General features: G+C 39.2%; 1 protein-coding gene across 1 annotated transcript in view; it reads right to left on the reverse strand.

Moving 5' to 3' along the window:
- Window positions 1–3,986: 3,986 nt before the first annotated feature.
- ERCC5 (ERCC excision repair 5, endonuclease) overlaps window positions 3,987–19,038 on the reverse strand; it is a 30,489-nt gene continuing 15,437 nt past the window's right edge. The window contains exons 7-15 of the mRNA XM_069467584.1: window positions 18,444–18,651; window positions 17,017–18,126; window positions 14,264–14,508; window positions 13,802–13,921; window positions 13,436–13,649; window positions 11,892–12,036; window positions 7,425–7,625; window positions 6,350–6,434; window positions 3,987–4,641 (exon numbers count right to left, since the gene is read on the reverse strand). Of these exons, the coding sequence (XP_069323685.1) occupies window positions 4,051–4,641; window positions 6,350–6,434; window positions 7,425–7,625; window positions 11,892–12,036; window positions 13,436–13,649; window positions 13,802–13,921; window positions 14,264–14,508; window positions 17,017–18,126; window positions 18,444–18,651 (2,919 nt within the window). The 3' untranslated portion in view covers window positions 3,987–4,050. The remainder of the gene's footprint in view (window positions 4,642–6,349; window positions 6,435–7,424; window positions 7,626–11,891; window positions 12,037–13,435; window positions 13,650–13,801; window positions 13,922–14,263; window positions 14,509–17,016; window positions 18,127–18,443; window positions 18,652–19,038) is intronic.

The following is a 19,038-nucleotide window of genomic DNA, read 5'->3' on the forward strand; positions in this document are numbered from 1 at the left end:
GATGACCACACCAGAATCTCTGCACCCAGGAATCAAATTGCCATGATTCCCTCCGATTCAGACTGAATGGGCAGGCCGGGGGTGCACAGCCATCCGTGCACCTGCACGTGTGCATAGAAGTTCGAGGCTCAGAATACACGTAACTTTCCATGTCGCTGAAAATGTCCTTGATGTGAAGTTACTAGAGGTAACAAAACCAAGCAATACTGTAAAATCACACTTAGGAGTGTGAGTACAGCTTCTAAGAAATACTTTATATTCCATGATGTATTCACAGTTGAATCAAGGTCACTTTAATATACTGGAAAGAACTAGGAGTTGGAAGCCTGATTTTATTTATTCCTGTCAATGATTAGCTTGTGATTTTAGGCTGTTTACTTAGTATGCTTCTTGGCTTTATTATCTATAAAAAAGAATATAAAAGGCACACAACATATTTGTGGGGTGAATAGCATAGGTAAAAAACATTCTGGAAAGTTCAAAATCCTAAACAGTACGAACTATTAAATATTCATAGGCAGTTAATTTGGGGCAGAGGACACTCTCTTTTTGGCTTTTTTAAAACAAGAATAAAGAATCACTTGATGAATAAGAATTGTCTGTCTTTTTCAAGGATTTATTTGAAAGTTCATGCAATCCTCACTGCTAGATTTCTAAAGACACAGAATCCCTAAATCAATCATGTTAACCACTGTTAAAAAAGTACATAGAGACTTCTGCCTCCAGCTGTAAGTAGCTTATAACAGAACTCAGCTTCTATTAAGAACCAGAAAAGCAGGTTTTTAAACACATACACACATGCAGGCTCCTGTGAGAAAGTATCAGGGAGCTGTCAAGGCAGCCAAGGATTCCAGGCATTGTTGATTCTCGATGAAAGGAAAAAGGGTGGTATAAATTGAATAGCAGTAAAGCTTCCAGCAATCTCACAGAACCGGGAGACAAGAGAGTTGTGTTTGGGGCCGGGCACAGTGGCTCACACCTGTAATCCCAGCACTTTGGGAAGCCAAGGAGGGAGGTTCGCTTGAGGCCAGGAGTTCAAGACCAGCCTGGACAACATAGCAAGACCCTGTCTCTACAAAAAATAAGAAAAATTAGCCAGGTGTGGTGGCACGTGCCTGTAGTTCCAGCTACTCAGGAGGCTGAAGCGAGAGGAACGCTTGAGCCTGTGAGTTTGAGGTGGCCGTGAGTTATGATGACACCACTGCACTCTAACGTGGGCAAAAAAGCAAGACTTGTCTCAAAAATAAAAGTAAAAAAGTTGTGCTTGGGGCTGGCAAGGTAGCCAGGAATTGAGGGTCCAAGATCCAAGAAAAAAGGAACAGAGAAGCAAGCCTGACACTCAACACTGACTTTTCACTCAAAGCATTTACAGATAAAGCAGTTTGGGGCAAGAGGCTAACTTTTGAAGAATCAAGTGGCAAAAAGCAGGGCCAAGCTCAAAAGAAGAGAACAACCCAGGCTTTCGATGGGTACTTCTGGAAAACTACTTTCCAGGAATGGGGGGAACCAGAAGCTGGGGTCTCACAAAGATTGCAAACAAGGCTTAAATCGCTTGGTCCTGACTAGATTGAGGTGATCTTCCCTCTGCAGCCTGTCAGAATAACTTCTGGAATCCTCTCCAGAGGGAGGTCCAGAACATCTGCAATTTTTCATATACGACATCCAGCATTCAGTCAAAATTTACCAGGCATACCAAGAAACAGACAATAGAAATAAACTCATAGATGACCTAGACATTGAGTTATTTGACACAGACTTTAAAGTAACTGTGATTAAGATGTTCAAAAAACAGATGACAAGAATTATACTAGAGAACTGGAATCTATAAAAATGAGTCAAATAGAAAAAACTGAAAAATAACAATAAATGAAATAAACTCAAGATATGGTTTTAACAGCAAATGTAGATAAAGCTAAAGAAAAGATTGAGCTGAAAGATAATTTTATAAAAAACATATATGATGGTCATCATCCTAAATAAGTTATAGGTATGCCAACTTGATTTGAATAATGAAAAATTTGCTTTGCTGATTATTTTAAACAGACAACCTATTTTATAGGTAAAATAGCACCTTGGAATTTGGAATTAGAAGATTTGGGTTCAGGTCACAAATTTTACCTATTAGATGGGTAAATTTGGTAAAGGTGGTTAGTATCTCCAGTTTCTTCCCTTGTAAAAGGATCATACCTTGGGCACAGGGTTAAGAGAGAAAGAGGATGTATAATACCAAACTGTTCTATAAATACTGTACTCTGGTACATGTTTCTAATGGTCCTGACTATCCATTTCATATCCTCATTCCTAGGCCCACAGACCAGGTGGTCAGAAATTCCATTTCTGAGCGTACCTAGGTGTGACCTCATGCCCAGGTCAACGAGATAGGAGAAAACTAATTTTTCCAGTCACCCTTAACATAAGACATTCTGCTTGCCCTGGACTTTGGTTCTTTCTCCTTCTAGCAGGTTGCAGTGCAGATGTAGTAGTCACCCCGTATGGACAATTTGGGCAAGAAGCACCCAGGGGACTGCTGAGCCCCAGACTCTGAATGCCCTTGTGGTGCACAACTGCTTCTCCAGCCCAGACTGGCCAGGCTGTTGAGGAAGACAGAAGTAATGTTCCAGCTTATTCAGACCATTGTATATGAATATCTCTGTTAGAGCAGCTACCGAAGTGTAAAACAAATGTAAATTATCTGTTAAAGGTAACACAAACTTTTTAGCAAAACTACTACTATCCTACCTACAAATATATATGCAGAAAACTCCCAATTACAAGTAACTTTGGGAAATAATATGCAAAAGTTAATGTTTCCCTCCTCCCACCCCCAAAAATGTCCTGCTTCAAATACCTCCAGAGAAGAGAAGCACTACAAAAAGATTTGAGTTTATGTGGAAGTCACTGTTGACTCTAGAAGGAAGCTGCTCGAGAAGACTGCTAGAGGCAGAAGAGATATTTGAAATGAGAAAGAATTATTAATAATGAGCAAAGAAAAGCAGCTGCTGTAGTCCAAGGATTGGAGAAGTTTGGCTGACAAGTAAATATAAATGAGAGCCTAAAAAACACATCTAGGAGTCATTCAAAGATTGTCAGAAGTTACCTATCTGTACTTTTTTTTCCACTGGTGAAGATTTACAATTTGAAGGCTGAGGGAGGGAATCAGGAAAGATGGAAATACTAAAGATATGAAAAAGACACAGATTTGGGAAGGCACTTCTGAGGGCCAAGTTCAAAGTAATTGCCAGTGCTATCCTCAGATAGCTCCTAATTCAACCAGCAGTTTGAGAGTTGTTCCTGTGAGAGCTCACAGCAGGAGCTATCTTAGAACAAACACCTGTGTCAACAACAATCAACCCCTGCAAGCCACTCCTAAAGCTGACCCACCTACACCAGTGCAACCCCACCCTGGGCCTCCAAATCCATTTACACAGAAGTCGGCTTCTGACAAGGGAAGCAGTTGTAAAGCCAGACATTGCGGCACAGAGGTTCCCATAGTTAATGCTCAAAGGCAGAAGGATGCACCCCATTTAGGTTTCCTAATTATTTGCTAAAACCATAACAAACGTCTTCAAATATGCTCCAGCAACGAGGTTCCCTCCTGCCAGCCTTTTAAGTGGAGCCTGAGGGAAAATGGGAAGCAGTGGGGAGCAGGACTAAACAGTTGTGTGAAACTGCCACATTTGGGGAATGAGAAATATGGACGTCTTTCTGCTAGGCCTGAAAGGCAGAGGGAATGCATACTGACAGTGAGCGCTAATCAATATAAATCCTTTTTTTCTTTTTTTAAAATGTGGTCAGAAAGCATCAGACATTGGAAGGTCATGGAAACATGAAGAGACAGAGCCCGTGAATACGAGGGAATAATGAAGTAGAAAACACTAGAAAAATGTAACATACTGAAAAATAAATAATCGCCCAGTCTAGCATCTATATTTTTAAAAAGCACACACTAAGTACAAATGCTGTGCAAATACATTTAATTTTATTATGTCCTCACAAGTTCATTACAAAATGTTGTTCTACCTGATCAGAGAGAATACATATTTTTTTAAATTAGGTTTTCCTTTTTCTTCCCCTTGTACTTCTCAGTCTCCGTCTTCTCTTCCCAAACACGGATCTGGCCCTCACGAGGACTGTCGTTGCTTTCTCTCCATCGTCCTCACTAGAGCTGCCTGTAGTCACACCTCCGTCCTTCACGTGAGCCTCTTCGACTGAGTTCTGCAAATCTGAAGAGCTGAGTTTTGACTCTTTGTCTCCTTTTCTCCTTTGCACGTTCATTAAAGATAAACTTTCAGCGTCCTCACTTGAAGATGCATCAGATGATTCTGAGAGGTAGGTCTCCCCCAAAAATCCACCACATTTATTCTCTCGTTTAGAATCTGAAAACCTCTTTCTTTTCAGGCTTGATGACTCTTTCAATTTATTTTCTATGCTTTTCTTCTGTGCTTTTCCTTCTGCCTTATCAAGTAGCTCAAATTCTTTCTCCATAGCAACAGAAACTGCTTCTATTTCATTGGCCGCTTCTTCTCTTTCTTTCCTTAGCATACATGTCACAGCTCTGTTCAGTCTCTGGCTCTTAATACGTTTAGCATCTTGTTTCTCCTGTTGAGCTACCCTGAAGAAAGAATCAATTCGGAGCTGTGTCTAAAAAATAAAATAAAATAATAATAATAAATCAGACAAGTAAGTTTCCAAACCAAATCGACGAGCTCAATGTTGATCATTCGCACTGGATTAGTATGTCAGAGAATACTAATTTACTATCTCCCAAAAGCCAGTTCTCTCCCAATTAATTACTGGCAGTAAATTTCACTTTCTAAATCATACTTAGAGCTGTACTTGCATAAACTCTGTCAACTTAGTCCTCAGTCTACATCTCAAATGAGAAATCTCTTCTTGGGTACTCAAAGAGTGTTAAATATTTTTCTGTAGTCAAATCATCTTCTTTTGGAGCAATACAATTTCATGGGGTCTGTTTCTAAACCCCACTATTCCTCTTTTAAAAACATTCTCATCATACAATACCTTTAGGAGGCAAGTTCACAGTATATATCAGGAGCTGTAAGAATTATTCATGCCTATTGTCCAGCAAATTTACTTTTAGGAAGATACTCTTAAAAAGTAGTTACATATGGGAAAAGTTATCTGCCTAATGTTAATCACAGCATTATTTATAAAAACCTGAAAATAAAAGGTCCAACAAGTGAATTGAACTAATTAATTTAAATCTCTTCAATAAAATGTAATCTGGTCATTTGAAATTATGAAAATTATGCAATACATAGAAAAAATCTTATGCTAATCAGTGGGGGGAGGAAGAATTGGCTGTATCAAGTTGCATGTACATGTGGTAACAAATATATGTAGGAAAATAAAAAGAAAATAAGTCTAAATGTTAACATCTGCATTAGAGGAGGTAGATAATGGGTCGTTTTAATTCATTTTCTTCACTTTCTAATTCTGGCAAAAAAACACATTAAGTTCTGTAGTGAAAAGGGAAAGAAGTATTACAACAAAATTTATCTGAAATTAGGAAGCAACCAGTCACGAAGCCAAATAGCTTTCCTTCTCAGTTGGTTCATAATGTTTCCAGGAGATAAAGCCTATCTAAGAAAAACAGGAGAAACTCCTGGAAATGTTGTCTTAGTTTTGTTCATGTTTTTTCAAAATTAACCAAACCTAATAGAAACTGATTCAATTTAAATATATTATCTCAAGATATATGATCTCATTTCTGCTAAGTGGCTTATTTGTATGTATGTTTTGTGGATTGCTTCTGGGGTGGGAGAAGGCTTGTTCTGCGAGTAGGAACATACAAATAAAGCAAGACAGAGTTACCTGTGGGAACCCGGGCCGTACAAAAGGCCTCTTTTTTCCTCAAACATCTCTCCTACTGATAAGCAATGACTGAACTGCTACCTTTAAAGATTCATTTATAGAATTTAAAAATGTTAGTCCTTGAAGAAACTTTAATGATCAGAATTGCTTTGGATTGGACATTTCCTAGACTTTTAAAAAATGAAAATAATTATGAAGGGGGTAATATTTTTAATCAGAAACACCTTAGTGTGAAAATTCATCATTAGGCTGGTTTGTATCAAAGTCAAAATGAATAAAGAGGGTGAAGTCAGCCCTACGAGTAACAATATGAATGAAGAGTAAGAAAATGAAGACAAAGTCCAATTTTTCTCTTTTCCTATTTTCCACGGTTCTCTTCTCTAAAGTATTGTAATTTCAAAATGTATGTTGTATGCTCTAAAATAAAAGCATTAACTGGTCTTTAACTGTCAACCACAGCCTTACTGGGTTTACTCTTGATCTTGAACTTAGGAAAAGAGCCCACCGTGATTACCTGCTGGGCATTGAGTTGCTTTAATACTGGAAACAGAGATTCATCTGTCTTCGTCCTGTTCCAGCCAAAATACCGCTGACAAAATATGCAAGCAGTTAAGACTTATAAATGTTTTGAAAGATATTTCAACAAGCGATAAATAAAAAGGTTCAAAGAACCCACCCTTGATTACATTCCCCTTATCTCCAAAGATTTTCTTATTTATAAAGATTAGAGTTGTAAAAGAAAGGAATAACAAACAAATTACTCCAACATAATCACCTGGCACTATGTTCTTTTCAATCCTCTAAGACAAAACATATTCAACTATCATTTGAGGACATCAAAGACTCATGACTATCAAAAAAGGTTAACCTGGAATAAAAACACGTTTCAGACAGCCTACTCATATCTTTGATAGAAAAAACACTCTAGTTGGAGTAACTCTACTGCAAGTTTTTAAACACCTATCCAAATGATTATTTAAATACACAGAAAAGAAAAGCAGTAACAAAAAGGACAAAATTAATCATCTTTCCTATTCTTTCAGAATAAATAATATAATAAGTATGTGGTTGTATCTATGAATGCTTGCCACTGTTTATTTCAAATAAAGACCCTCTCTAAAACTAAGGAGAGGGAAAAAGGAATGAAAAGGAAAGTGTTAGATCTGTGATCCCCAAACCCCCAGGCTGCGGACTGGTACCAGTCCATGGCCTGTTAGGAACTGGGCCGCACAGCAGGTGAGCAGCGGCAATCAAGCAAATCTTCATTTGTATTTACAGCTACTCCCCATCACTCACATCACCACTCACATCACCACCTGAGCTCCACCTCCCCCACTCCCCTTACCCCCATCCCTCTGCACCCCTCCTCCCACCCCACCCCTTCCACTGAAAAATTGTCTTCCATGAAACCAGTCCCAAGGGGGAGGGTCAAAAAAAAAGAAACCAGTCCCGGGTACCAAAAAGGTTGGGGACTGCTAGGACAAATGGAATATTAAGAAAAAAATGATCCAAGGTCCTGTTCCCTAAGTTTTAAACCAAACACATATTTGGCTCAGTATTCTTTTATGTTTTAAGAAATAAAAGGATATTCTCTAATTTTGTCAAGATCAGGTTTCCCCCACAGAAACGATCCCTTGGAGTCGTCCACCACAGGTTTGAGGTAGGCGTCTGCAACAGCTGGGTTAGGAAAGCCAGGTATGAGTTGCAACTTCCGTAATTTTTTTTTCACTTTGGTGTCATGAGGATTAGGTCTTATCTTCTTATTTTTTTGAGCTTCATGCCACCACTCTCTACAAGGTAAAGGAAATGTTTACAAAGCAGTAAGACATTACAGTTCATGTACTATATAGATACAGAGCCAAACTTAAAGTTAGAAAATGTAAACTCAACTCCTAACTCCAAAGAAAATTATATGAGGTAAAGAATACTAGTTTTATTATTTTCAGTATTATTAATCACAATGTATTGATACATTGTGGTTAATAATACTTTTATTTATTGAATGCTTACTCTGTGCTCGGCACTGTGTTAAATATTTCATATGGCCAATAATCACACAAGCAGTGTCCTATCACCATCCCCACCTCACAGAGGAGGAAATGAACCTCAAAGAGAAGCCCCTTGCTGGGCCAGGCGTGGTGGCTCACACCTGTAATCCTAGCACTCTGGGAGGCTGAGGCGGGAGGATCGCTTGAGGTCAGGAGTTGGAACCAGCCTGAGCAAGAGCAAGACCCTGTCTCTACTAAAAATAGAAAAAAATTATCTGGACAACTAAAAATATATACAGAAAAAATTAGCCAGGCATTGTGGTGTGTATCTGTAGTCCCAGCTACTCAGGAGGCTGAGGCAGGAGGATCGCTTGAGCCCAGGAGTTTGAGGTTGCTGTGAGCTAGGCTGATGCCACGGCACTCACTCTAGCCTGGGCAACAGAGTGAGACTCTGTCTCAAAAAAAAAAAAAAAAAAAGAGAGAGAGAGAGAGAGAGAAGCCCCTTGCTCAAGATTTCTCAGCTAGATTGGTACAGTCAGACCTCGACCATCTTCCTCCAAGCCCCACACGCATAATATCACAAAAGTCACAACTTCTCTGGGTCTCTCTCTCAGCAGTAAAAAGGAAGTAATATATCTGTATTATTTACCTTGAATCAAATATAATAATGGATGCAAGAACATTTAATAAAATGTAAAAATGCCAAGAACACGTCAAATTTACAAATGCAGATCATAACTCCACATAAAGTATAATCTATTAATAAATTTTAGAAAAAACATATATACATGGAAAAAGAAAGAAAAAGTAAACATATTTAACATGATAAATAACAGTAGCCACTATTATTTTCCTGTGTGCTAAGTAATGTTCTATGTGAGAACAGAGCTGTTCACTTTCTTCTTTACATTTTATTCATTTTTCAATGTTTTCCATTCTAAGCCTACATTATTAAGGCAAGCTAAAGACAGCCACACATTGTTTGACACTCCTCCCACCAAGAAGCAGGGTCCACGTTGCCTCCCCTTGAGGCAGGCGGGCTCTGTGACTGATTGACGAGTGCAACACACAAAGTGACCCTGTGCCAGGCCTAGGAGACAGCTCTTTCCACTTCCTGTCCTTGGAACATTTGCTCTTGGAAGCAGCCAGCATGCTGTGAGGAAGCTCAAACTCATGAAGAGGCCCAGATGGAGACCACCCAAGGGCCTCGGCCCACAGTCAGCACCACCTTGCCAGCCATGTGAGCCATCCTAAGTGGGTCCTCGAGCCCGGCTGAGCTGCTCCAACAGACGTGGAACAGAGACGAGACGCTCCCACGGGGCCTGACCGAACTTCAGCTTCATGAACAAAATCAATGACTGCTGCTGTTTGAAGCCACTGAGGTTTAAAGTAATTTGTAATGCAGTGACAGAGGCCCAGAAAATTTATAGTTAGGAAAAATAAGTGGCAAAAAAGTTAGTAAGATAAACATGATCTTCACCAATCTATGCACTCAGTGGAACCTAAAAAAACACCTATATCTCATGTTCCACTGCTTCACACATGGCCAAGTACAAAATTAGGAACTGGTTCACAGATTGGTTAGCTCAGCAGCTTCATCTCACCAAAGCAAGGGTGCCATCTAGCGTTAAAAAAGACTAGCTGCAGTCTTCATTGTAGTATCAAAATGCAAAAAGGAAAAAGTGTTTTTCATCACTTTTACAACACTGTTTCCAGGAGTGCATAGGGGGAATACCTATAATTCTCCCCCAGTTTACTTCTGAATTTTCGTCTTTGAAATAGTAATCATGACTGCTAGCTAGGAGAATGAATCAGCACAGCACACTGTGAACTCATTAAGCCAAAGGCCTGGCATTTAACTTAAAGATGAAAGAAAGAAGGTATCTGTCCATCGTCAGCTGAGCTGTGGGGCAAACAATAGGGCGTGGTGGCGACTGTGGTGAAAACTGAAGGATGAGTGCCCAGGCCAAGGCAGTGGTGGAGGAGGGGCGTTGCTGTTATTCCATCCCAGATGTTTTGTGACTATTTGGGAATTTGGGCTCAGTGTTTTCAGATACCCTTTTTCCCTCAAAAAAGTCCATAATTTTTTGTCAAATTTCTCCAAATTTAGATGTTGGTAGCCAATTCAAAATTAAAGCTCTACAGACGAACACACTATGTAGGCCAAACCTAATGTAGCTGAGCCTAAATTTAGCCTGCAGGCCCAAAGTAGCTCCACTTTAAAGAATGAGTGACTAGCCAGGAACTGGTTAGGAGATGAGAACAGAAACAAAAGCGAGACAACACTTTTGATTTTACTGCTTTTCCACCACTCTTCCTTCTCTCTAACTCTGCATTCATCTTAACCTCTTGAGCCAGGGAGGACTAATGCTGCTCCTAGCTGGTATCAACGAGCTAGAAGACCAAGGCAGAAACTGCAAAAGCTGACTCTAAAAAATGTGAATAATTCAACAGGCAACAAATGAGCAAAAACTGTTGAAGAAAAGGAAAATGGGATAAACAGGCCAGTTGCTAAATCAGAAAGGCAAACTGTCAATAAACATGAAAAAAATTCACTTTCACTAGTATTAATAATTAGGAAAACAAATTGAAAAGTCAGATACCATTTTAACTTACCCTAAAATAACAATTAGCTAAGAACCCAAAGATATATGTATAAGGACATTCAAATTAATGTTTATTTTTACTTTAAAAAAATAGAAATAACAGTAGGCATTTTATTAAATTATGATAGACCCAAAAACAGACTTGGAACCATTAAAAACAATGATATAAATCTATTCATGGTTGATAATATGCCTTGTTCTATCACCAAACAGGTTACAGGAAATAAAAAGTATATAGCGGCATCCATTCTTATAAAAAAAAAAATAGACACACACTTATATGAGTATACATGTATACAGATAATGTATGAGTATATATGTGCATAGAAAAATCTACAATTACATCAACAAAATATAACCATAATCATTTTTATCCATATTTTATTATATAATTTTTCTATGTATTTATTTCATTTGCATAATAGTTATTTGTAATTTTTCAAGTTTTTACCATGATCTATGAGCTACCCCAGTATATAAATAACTTACCCCAGTATATAAATTTCCTCAACAAAAAGAAAATTATGAAAAAAGAGATAAAGCATAAAGTACAAGACATTGGTACGTGTGCTAAGAGTGGAAGACTGCAATCATTACAATTTCGGATTTCATTTCAGTGATTCTAATCACCGATTCTTCAGAATAGAGCATCTCAGCATTTTTCAAACAGGAGATGTAAGTGGAGAGAACACTAATCAACTACCACCAAGTAGCCCCTTGTAACAAACTGCTGATTAAAAGATGCCATTACAAGCTTGTGAACACACTAAAAACCACTGAATTGTACAATTAAAAAGGGTGAATTTCATGGTATGTGAATTATATTTCAATTAATAAAAAGATGCCACCAATACAAACCTTAAGAAAGAACTACTTTCACAGATATACTCATAACTCCTATCATGTCAGAATCGTCAAAACTGAAAAATGTAGCCCATGTATAGCACAATTGTGCATTCTGGATGAAATGAGACTCCACCACTGAACACATTACATTTCCACATCCCTTTCTGCCTGGCCTCTCCCAGGACACTGAACACACAGAAGCACAATTACGTCCACTTCCCCATCACCCCGGGGAGTGTGGGAGCCTCTTGAGGGCACAGCCTACAACTTAGTCATCTTTCCTATCCCCAAGGCCAGCACAGTGTCTGACAGATAGTAGCTAGTCAATAAATATTTGAATGAATGAAATGGAAACTTCTTCACTCCTATGAAACCTACAGAACTGGCTTTGTACTCATGAACTACCATATGCCCAACACTACCAAAAAAAATTGACTCTAATTTCATCAGAACTCTAGAAAAGGGAAAAAAAACTTTAGTAACCCCAACCCATACCTTCTGCTGTTTTCTCAATGAATAATGATTTGAGACAGTTAATGATATACATAATAGTTCTATTTGTTAATCTGAGTATTTATATAAATATCTTAATTAAAGAAATGAAGAAAGAACTTACGAGAACTTTAGGAGAGGTTCCAGCCCATGTCCAGGGAATTCATTGAGAATTTCCATGGCTGTTACACAGCCTACAGTTGGTATACCCTCGGTATAATCACTTCCAAGCAAATAGGCCAAGTTTATTAATTTATTCCGATCTAGTCCTATACGAGTAACAATTACATTTTTTTACTTTTATTTTACAAAGATTATATAACATTTATAAACATTTTATTATATAAATTATATATGTGTACACATATTTTATGTAATATGAAAAAGAGACATTTATTATATTAATAATGGCTGGATACTTTCCAGACAGCCTTCGTATGTGTATACATATATCCTCATTCAACAGCCAAAAATATCTTTTTTATTTTTGAAAATAGATTCTTTTTGTAAATGGCATTCTGTAATAATTTTAAAGTCTCATCCATTGTCACAGCTTTAAATACCCTCTGTATACTGACTCTCAAATTTAGCTATCTAGCCTAGATCTCTCTGAACCACAGTCACATATATTCAACTATCACGTTAACAGCTCCACTTGGGTATCTAACGGGCATCTCAGATTGAACCAAACCTGAACTCTGCATGTCTCCCTACTTCAGGGTGCTCCTTCCTCAGTCTTCCCGTCTTACTGAGGGCAGGTCCGCTTGGCCAGCTGCTTAGGACCTGGCGTCCTCCTCAACCTCTCTCCTTCTCCCACACCCCACCCCTGACCTGCTCTGCATATCCTCTCCCTAGTACACCAGGCTCCACTGGATTTTGGTCTCTTTCTTCACTCTGACATTAACTCTTGCCATTGTCCTCCTCTTCCACTCACATGGGCCTCCTTGCTTCCTTAGAACACACCATGCAAGCTTCTGCCTCAGGGCCTTTGCACTCATTATTCCAAGATATCCATTTATAGCACTTGCTTCCTGTCTCCTTTAGGCCCCTGCCCTAAAGTCACCTATGAGTAAAGCCTTTCCTGACAACTTGCTCTGAAACAGCACCTGCACTCTCAGTGATTGCAGCTCACTCTCCTCTCCTCTACTGCTGTATTTTTCTATATGGCACATACCACCAACTGTCAAATTATGATTGATTTATTTGTGTATGGTCTATTTATTATACAAGACTATTTTATTCTCTGCTGTTCCCCCCTAGTCAAGAACAACTGGCATACAGGAGTCACTCGATACATATTTGCTGGATGAGTGGAAGAATGAATGATCCATCCCAGAAACACCGATATAGGCCTGGGGCAGGAGTGACTCCACCATCTCTGGTTCCCTCTGGAGATATCAGCAACTAGTCAAAGTCTAACTATGTGAGATGATTAAACTACCTAAACATACTAGGATTTTAAGTTCTTAATTCTAATTTTAAAGAATCTTATTCTTCTATTTAAGCAAAAGATCACTTTCTTCCATATAAGCAAAAGATCACTTACATGAAAATTATATAGACCTACCATTTCCATGAATGCATCAAACTAGTTCCTTGCAAAGAAAAAATTCCTAAGACAAATTCTGAAGGCAAATTTCAGAAGGTAATCACACTCTGAAGTCTTACCTAATTGGTTGTGAAAGTCCACATATTGGTAATATTCTACAAATTTGTTTTTATTAAAGAAATTTTTATAGACATGCCGTGCTCCAAATAGCCAGATATCACTATCATCAGTGATGGTTCCGGAAGTCTGATCAGTCAGGTCCAGGATGGCGCACTGTGCCTCTGCCTCCATGGGAGCCTGGATGTAGGGAATGCCAAACAGGCGCAGAAGTTCCTGTGGAGTTACAGACACAGTGACCCCCAGGGAAATGCATTACCCGGCTTTGACCACGAGGGGGAGCAGTGCTCAAACATGCCATTCAACGCAGTCCTGGGAGTCTGGCAAAGGTATCATTCATTACAGGAGCCCAGATTGAGCGCACCTACCTGGCTTTCCAGGAACATCTGTCCGGTTACAGTAGCAGCAACCCGTTCTTGCTGCTGTTTTTGAGCCTTCAGTGAATTCTGTTGTTCTAAAAGGTTGCTCTCCAGAGTTTCCAGCTCCTCCTATAAAATAAATTTTCATTTGCAGATTAATAATCCAATTAAGTTTATGTGTTATGAAAAGCCTGCATTTAGTCTGACTGAAATTACCAATAAGCTTTTTCTCCTTATGAAGTATTCCACTTGGATTTCTGAGCAAGATTCTGTACAATATCTTTAGAGATCCCTCACTAAATCACATGGAAAATGGAGTCTATCCCAGGCAGTAACCTACACAAAAAAGGAGCCATCAGCAACAAGAAGGTGGATTGCAAATAGCTAATAAATACTCATCCGGCAATTCTGTAAAACCTTCTTAACTTGGTTTCCTTAGCAATAAGCTAAAATACAATGTCACATTATTACCAAATTAATATCTTCCCATTCATTGAGCGAATCATCTGCATCTTTTTCAGCTTCTTGGTGTGCCTCAGTATCTAAGTCTGTATGTTCAGAGATGTCCCTTGGGAGGCTCCCAGTGTCAGCAGTGGCTTCTTCCTCCTTAGTTCCTGTCAGTTCTTCACTTTGTTCGGAGGGAGGTTTGGAAGCTTCATGCAGTTCAGCTTGAAGTTCATCATCACTAATCACACTCTGTACTTCAATGAAACTCCCTGTACCAAAATAATAAGGTCATTTTATCTACAAATGAAAGATTAAAATTGTCCCGAAATCATCAAGAGCTTTCTGCAAGATCCTGAAAAATATTGTACCCTAAAAAGGAAATATTTGAATATAATAGAAAACATGTAATAGTAACATATTGCTGTTAATTTATTTTTTTAATCATAAATGCCTATAACTTCAAAGTAAAGCTATTGAATTAGATAAACTGGCATGGTCTTTGAAAGGAACCAAACTCTCTAAGATTTGCATACTAGCTTTATACAAATATGTTCTAAGTTAACTGTTTTACATATTCAAAAAGGAGAATTGTCAATGTATTATATATAAACATTCATGGAGGGTATTAAATATGTTTTTATGCTATTTCACTATGAACATAGCACAGAATAAAGCTGAGACTTAGTGGAAAGAATCTTGGATAAGTATTCAGGAGAAACAGCTCTTTCTCTTCCATTTTCCTTCTCTCCTTTCTTAGTGTCATTTCTTTTCTTTAAAATATATTTATTGGTTCCCTTCCTTCCCTTCACGGGGAAGTTTGAGGGTTTGCGGAGACAATCAGGACAGAAAAGGGGGCTAGGTCCAAGGAGGCAGCCAGAACCAAGGAAGAGGCCAGTGGGATGGAGATGGTTACAAATAGAGAGAGAATAAGCATTTAAGTAAATATATTGAAGATAATGGGAGCAATGTTTCTGACTGTTAGGAAATTATAAAGAAGGGGGAGGTTAGAATAAATCCATTGATGTTGGATTGGAATTGCAGAGATCAGTGTAAACTCATGGATTTTAATATATAGACATAGAAATAAATGTAGGTGTGTGTGCACATGCATGTGTGTGCTCACGTATTTATATACATATGTCCTAGCTCTGTTGCTGGAAGGGCCTGAGCACACTCAGCATCTAGCTTGTGGTTTCTAAACACCACGCTCCACTAAAAGGAACCAGGACTCCTGGGTGAAATGGCTGGTTCCAGGGCCAGAGCAGAGTAAATATGAGATAAGCCTGGAATATCTTGGCCAGGAAGTCAGGAAATGCTCAAAATATAATGCGGAATTGTCAAAAGCCACTTGAAGGAGCCCTCCACTGGTCAAGAGCCAGCTTGAAGGGGCCCCTTCTGGCCAAAGCTGGAACAATTCCAGCAACGACATAAATTATGATAGTATCAGATTATAACTCATAGAATAGAATAGGAATTCAGGAGTCCACAGTGATTTAAAAAAATAAATGGGGGAGAAGGGAAAGATCTTCCCTATAGTAGGATGCCAACTAATAAATATATAAGGAGTGATGGACTTAGGAAACTACCATTTGGCAACCATCAACCATCATAGTAACAATTTATATAGGTAAAAATCATCAATATCTACTAAAACAAGTAGGTGAAAGTTTGTTCAGGAACAGCATATTTACATAGGAACAAAAATTCCTTTCCACAAAATACTTATTAATTAAAAAGGGGAAATGTAACTTTAAAGTGAAGGAATCTGGCAGATACCAGGAAACAAGTGTGTGTGTGTGTGTGTGTGCGCGCGCGTGAGCACGCGTGTGCAGTCGATTCTCATTACTCAAAGTAGCTACGGTCTATAGTCATTGCAAATGCTAAACTAGCAAATATACAACATATTTCATATAATTATCTTAAATCCTAAAAACCACCATCTCAGTAGAGTCTGTTTTCTTTATTTTACACATGAGAAACAAGCTTTCAAGTATTAAGTGACTTGCCTGAGGTCACCCCACTAATAGGTGCCAGAGTTGGGATTCAAACCTGGTCCAACTGGCCCCAGGGCCAGGGCCAGAGCTTCTTGCTCTGTACTGCACAGTCCTCTACCGCCTCCACCCTCTGGTCATCTCTGGAGAAGTGCTGAAACAAGGCAAAGCCTTGCTCAACCTCAGCAGGGGACGGTGTGGCAGGTCAAATTTTTCCCTGCTCTGCAAATTGTCCATAAACGACCACAAAGACATCACAGTGAGTATTGATTCTGGGGTCACAAATAAGTTTTAGTGAGTAGGCAATTTTGCAAATATGGAATCTAGGAATGATGAGAATCAACAGTATATATGTGTGTATAGGTATAGATCTATACCTAAAAGTGACAGGAAGGGAGAGAAGAGAAAGCAAATGTGATAAAATACTAGCCACTGAGGTGCTTGGTGAAGGAACCAGAGTGTTTTTTAACATTCTTACAACTTTTTAAAGTTTGTAATTATTTCAAAATGAAGAGTTTTTAAAAACTAGAGGGAAACGCACCTTTACCTTTTCCAACTAGGGCACTCTGCCCCTTAAAAAAAAACAACAAAAAGCAAAGCAAAACAGGGAAGGCCAAGGTTCCATTACTAGCTGTGTGTCCCTGGGAAAGTCATTTTACCCTCCGGTCCAAGTCTCTGGTTCCACATCTGTGAAATGTGAGAATGGGACTACAGTAAAGGCTCTCTCAGTTCCTACAGCTGTGAAATCCTACCAGTCCCTATCTCTAAGAGAACACAAGCACTTACCATCAGATTCACTTTCTTCGGAGTGGATTTCCATTGGTTCCACGGACTTTGGAACTGAAATTAAACCCCGGCCTGCAGATTCAATCATCTCCTGTTCTTGGATGTTTTTTAGGAGATTCTCGTGCTCTTTAGCAGAAAATGATACCACATTTTCTAAGTTACCTACTGCCTCTGAAGGGACACTTACTATGTTACTCGTTTCTTGCAAACTGACAGTACCAGTGACTTCAGAAGCAGGATTTTGTTCACATTCTGTTTCATCATCACTTGAAAGAACAGAGGAAGCATGTTTACTCTCAGATGGGCAAACATCTTTCTGTGGCTCGAGTATTCTGGTATATGTTGTTTTGCTTCTGGACACGGAGCTTGCACTTGTTGGCGGTGCCCGTGCCAGTTCCTTTCCCCTCGCGAGCCCGGGTGCGTCCCTGTGTGTAACCACTGTACTTTCCGAGCGAAGTGGAGCTTTTCTGTCTTCAACGGCGGATCCGTCACTTGCCTGAAAGGCTTCGTCCACCACGTGAATAAGTTCTTTTGGGACATCAGATTCACTGCCTTGACAAAAGACAGTACTCAGTAAAGGAGCTGAGTCTGTCAGTCCTCTCTGGTCACCAGTGCCGGCCGCACGCTCCTCCGCGGAGTTCACACTGGTGGAAGCCGGTACTGCAGTCAAAGACACTCCTTTCCCATTGCTCACTTTAAGTCCGTCCTCGAAATCAGTGGAACTGTCTAGAAGCAGTTTGGTTGCTCCTGGCCCTCCCAGCTCCACGGCATCCCCGGTAGGCACCTTGACATCTTCATCATCATCTAGAGCTCTCTGAATAGCGCAGAGAGTCCGCGGGGACAGGGAACCCTCACTCGCAGCAGCACGTGGGCTCCGCTCACTGAGCTGCCCTCGATCTTCACTCGCCAACTCCTCTTCCGAGCTGCTCCCCAGCAGGGCAGCTTGCACAGCCCGCAAAGTTCTTGGAGAAGGAGGGGCGGCACCGGCCTCTTCCTCTGGCTTCACTTTTTCACATGGAGATGATTTCACGTCAAAAGACATGCTGTGCATTTTGCTGGAAGAAGGAAGAGGCTCTGAATCCACTTCCGCAACTTTCTTGGCTTGAATACCTGAAGAAGAATTAAAACATTGCTCACGATCCAGTTTTACACCGTGACAGTACACTTCTAGTAAGATGAACAAGAAAATACTGTTTCTCATAAATTAAGTTATAAATTTTCACTTAATCAGCAGGTAGGAGTTAATTCGTTAGCCAATTGTAAAGTGGGCTGGCACTATAGTAGTTGATCCATTAATAGCTACATAAAATTGTTATTACATAAATAGGACTTCATTAATGTTATCCAGGGGTGGTAGTTTATAGAAAATACAGAGCCATGACACATTTTTGGTTTTTAACAGTCAAATAAATGACAATGCCTGATACCTTTTATCAAGATGTAATGTGAAGTGTCTTCAGAGACCACTCTCCTTGACTCTACCTCCTTCAAAAAGCCCCCTTCGTCTTCATATTGCCTTTGGATTTGTCCTGAATGTTGCTGATTCATTTCCTTTTGGACCTGTTCTATGTGTTGGTTTAGATAGTTTTTTTTAAGCAAACCTTTGAGTTGGTATTGTGAAAAGTCATTGGACTCCTAAAGGCAAAATAAACAAATAAAATTATTTTATATTGAATATAGATAATATTACCATATTTCCACTCCTTTCTCCTAAAGGGGACAAAGGAATAATCGGCTTTTTTCATTGATGGTAGTTTCACATTATAAAATTGATAGCAGAAAAAACTATAACTGCCTGTTTAAAAAAATAATCTTTAAAACAAAAAGAACTGGGAAAAAAAATCATGAGTACTGTTTATGATTTAATCGTTTATTCAAAAAACATTTACTGAGTATATAATGCCTGGCAGTCACTATGACATTTGATTAGGGCTTAACAGATAGACAACCTTCTAGAATGCAAATATATATGCAAGCAAAGTGCCTAGCACAGCCCTTGTCCCATAAAAGACACAGAATAAA

This window comes from Eulemur rufifrons, chromosome 4 (genome assembly GCF_041146395.1).
Source record: "Eulemur rufifrons isolate Redbay chromosome 4, OSU_ERuf_1, whole genome shotgun sequence".
In the NCBI taxonomy this organism is placed as follows: domain Eukaryota; kingdom Metazoa; phylum Chordata; class Mammalia; order Primates; family Lemuridae; genus Eulemur; species Eulemur rufifrons.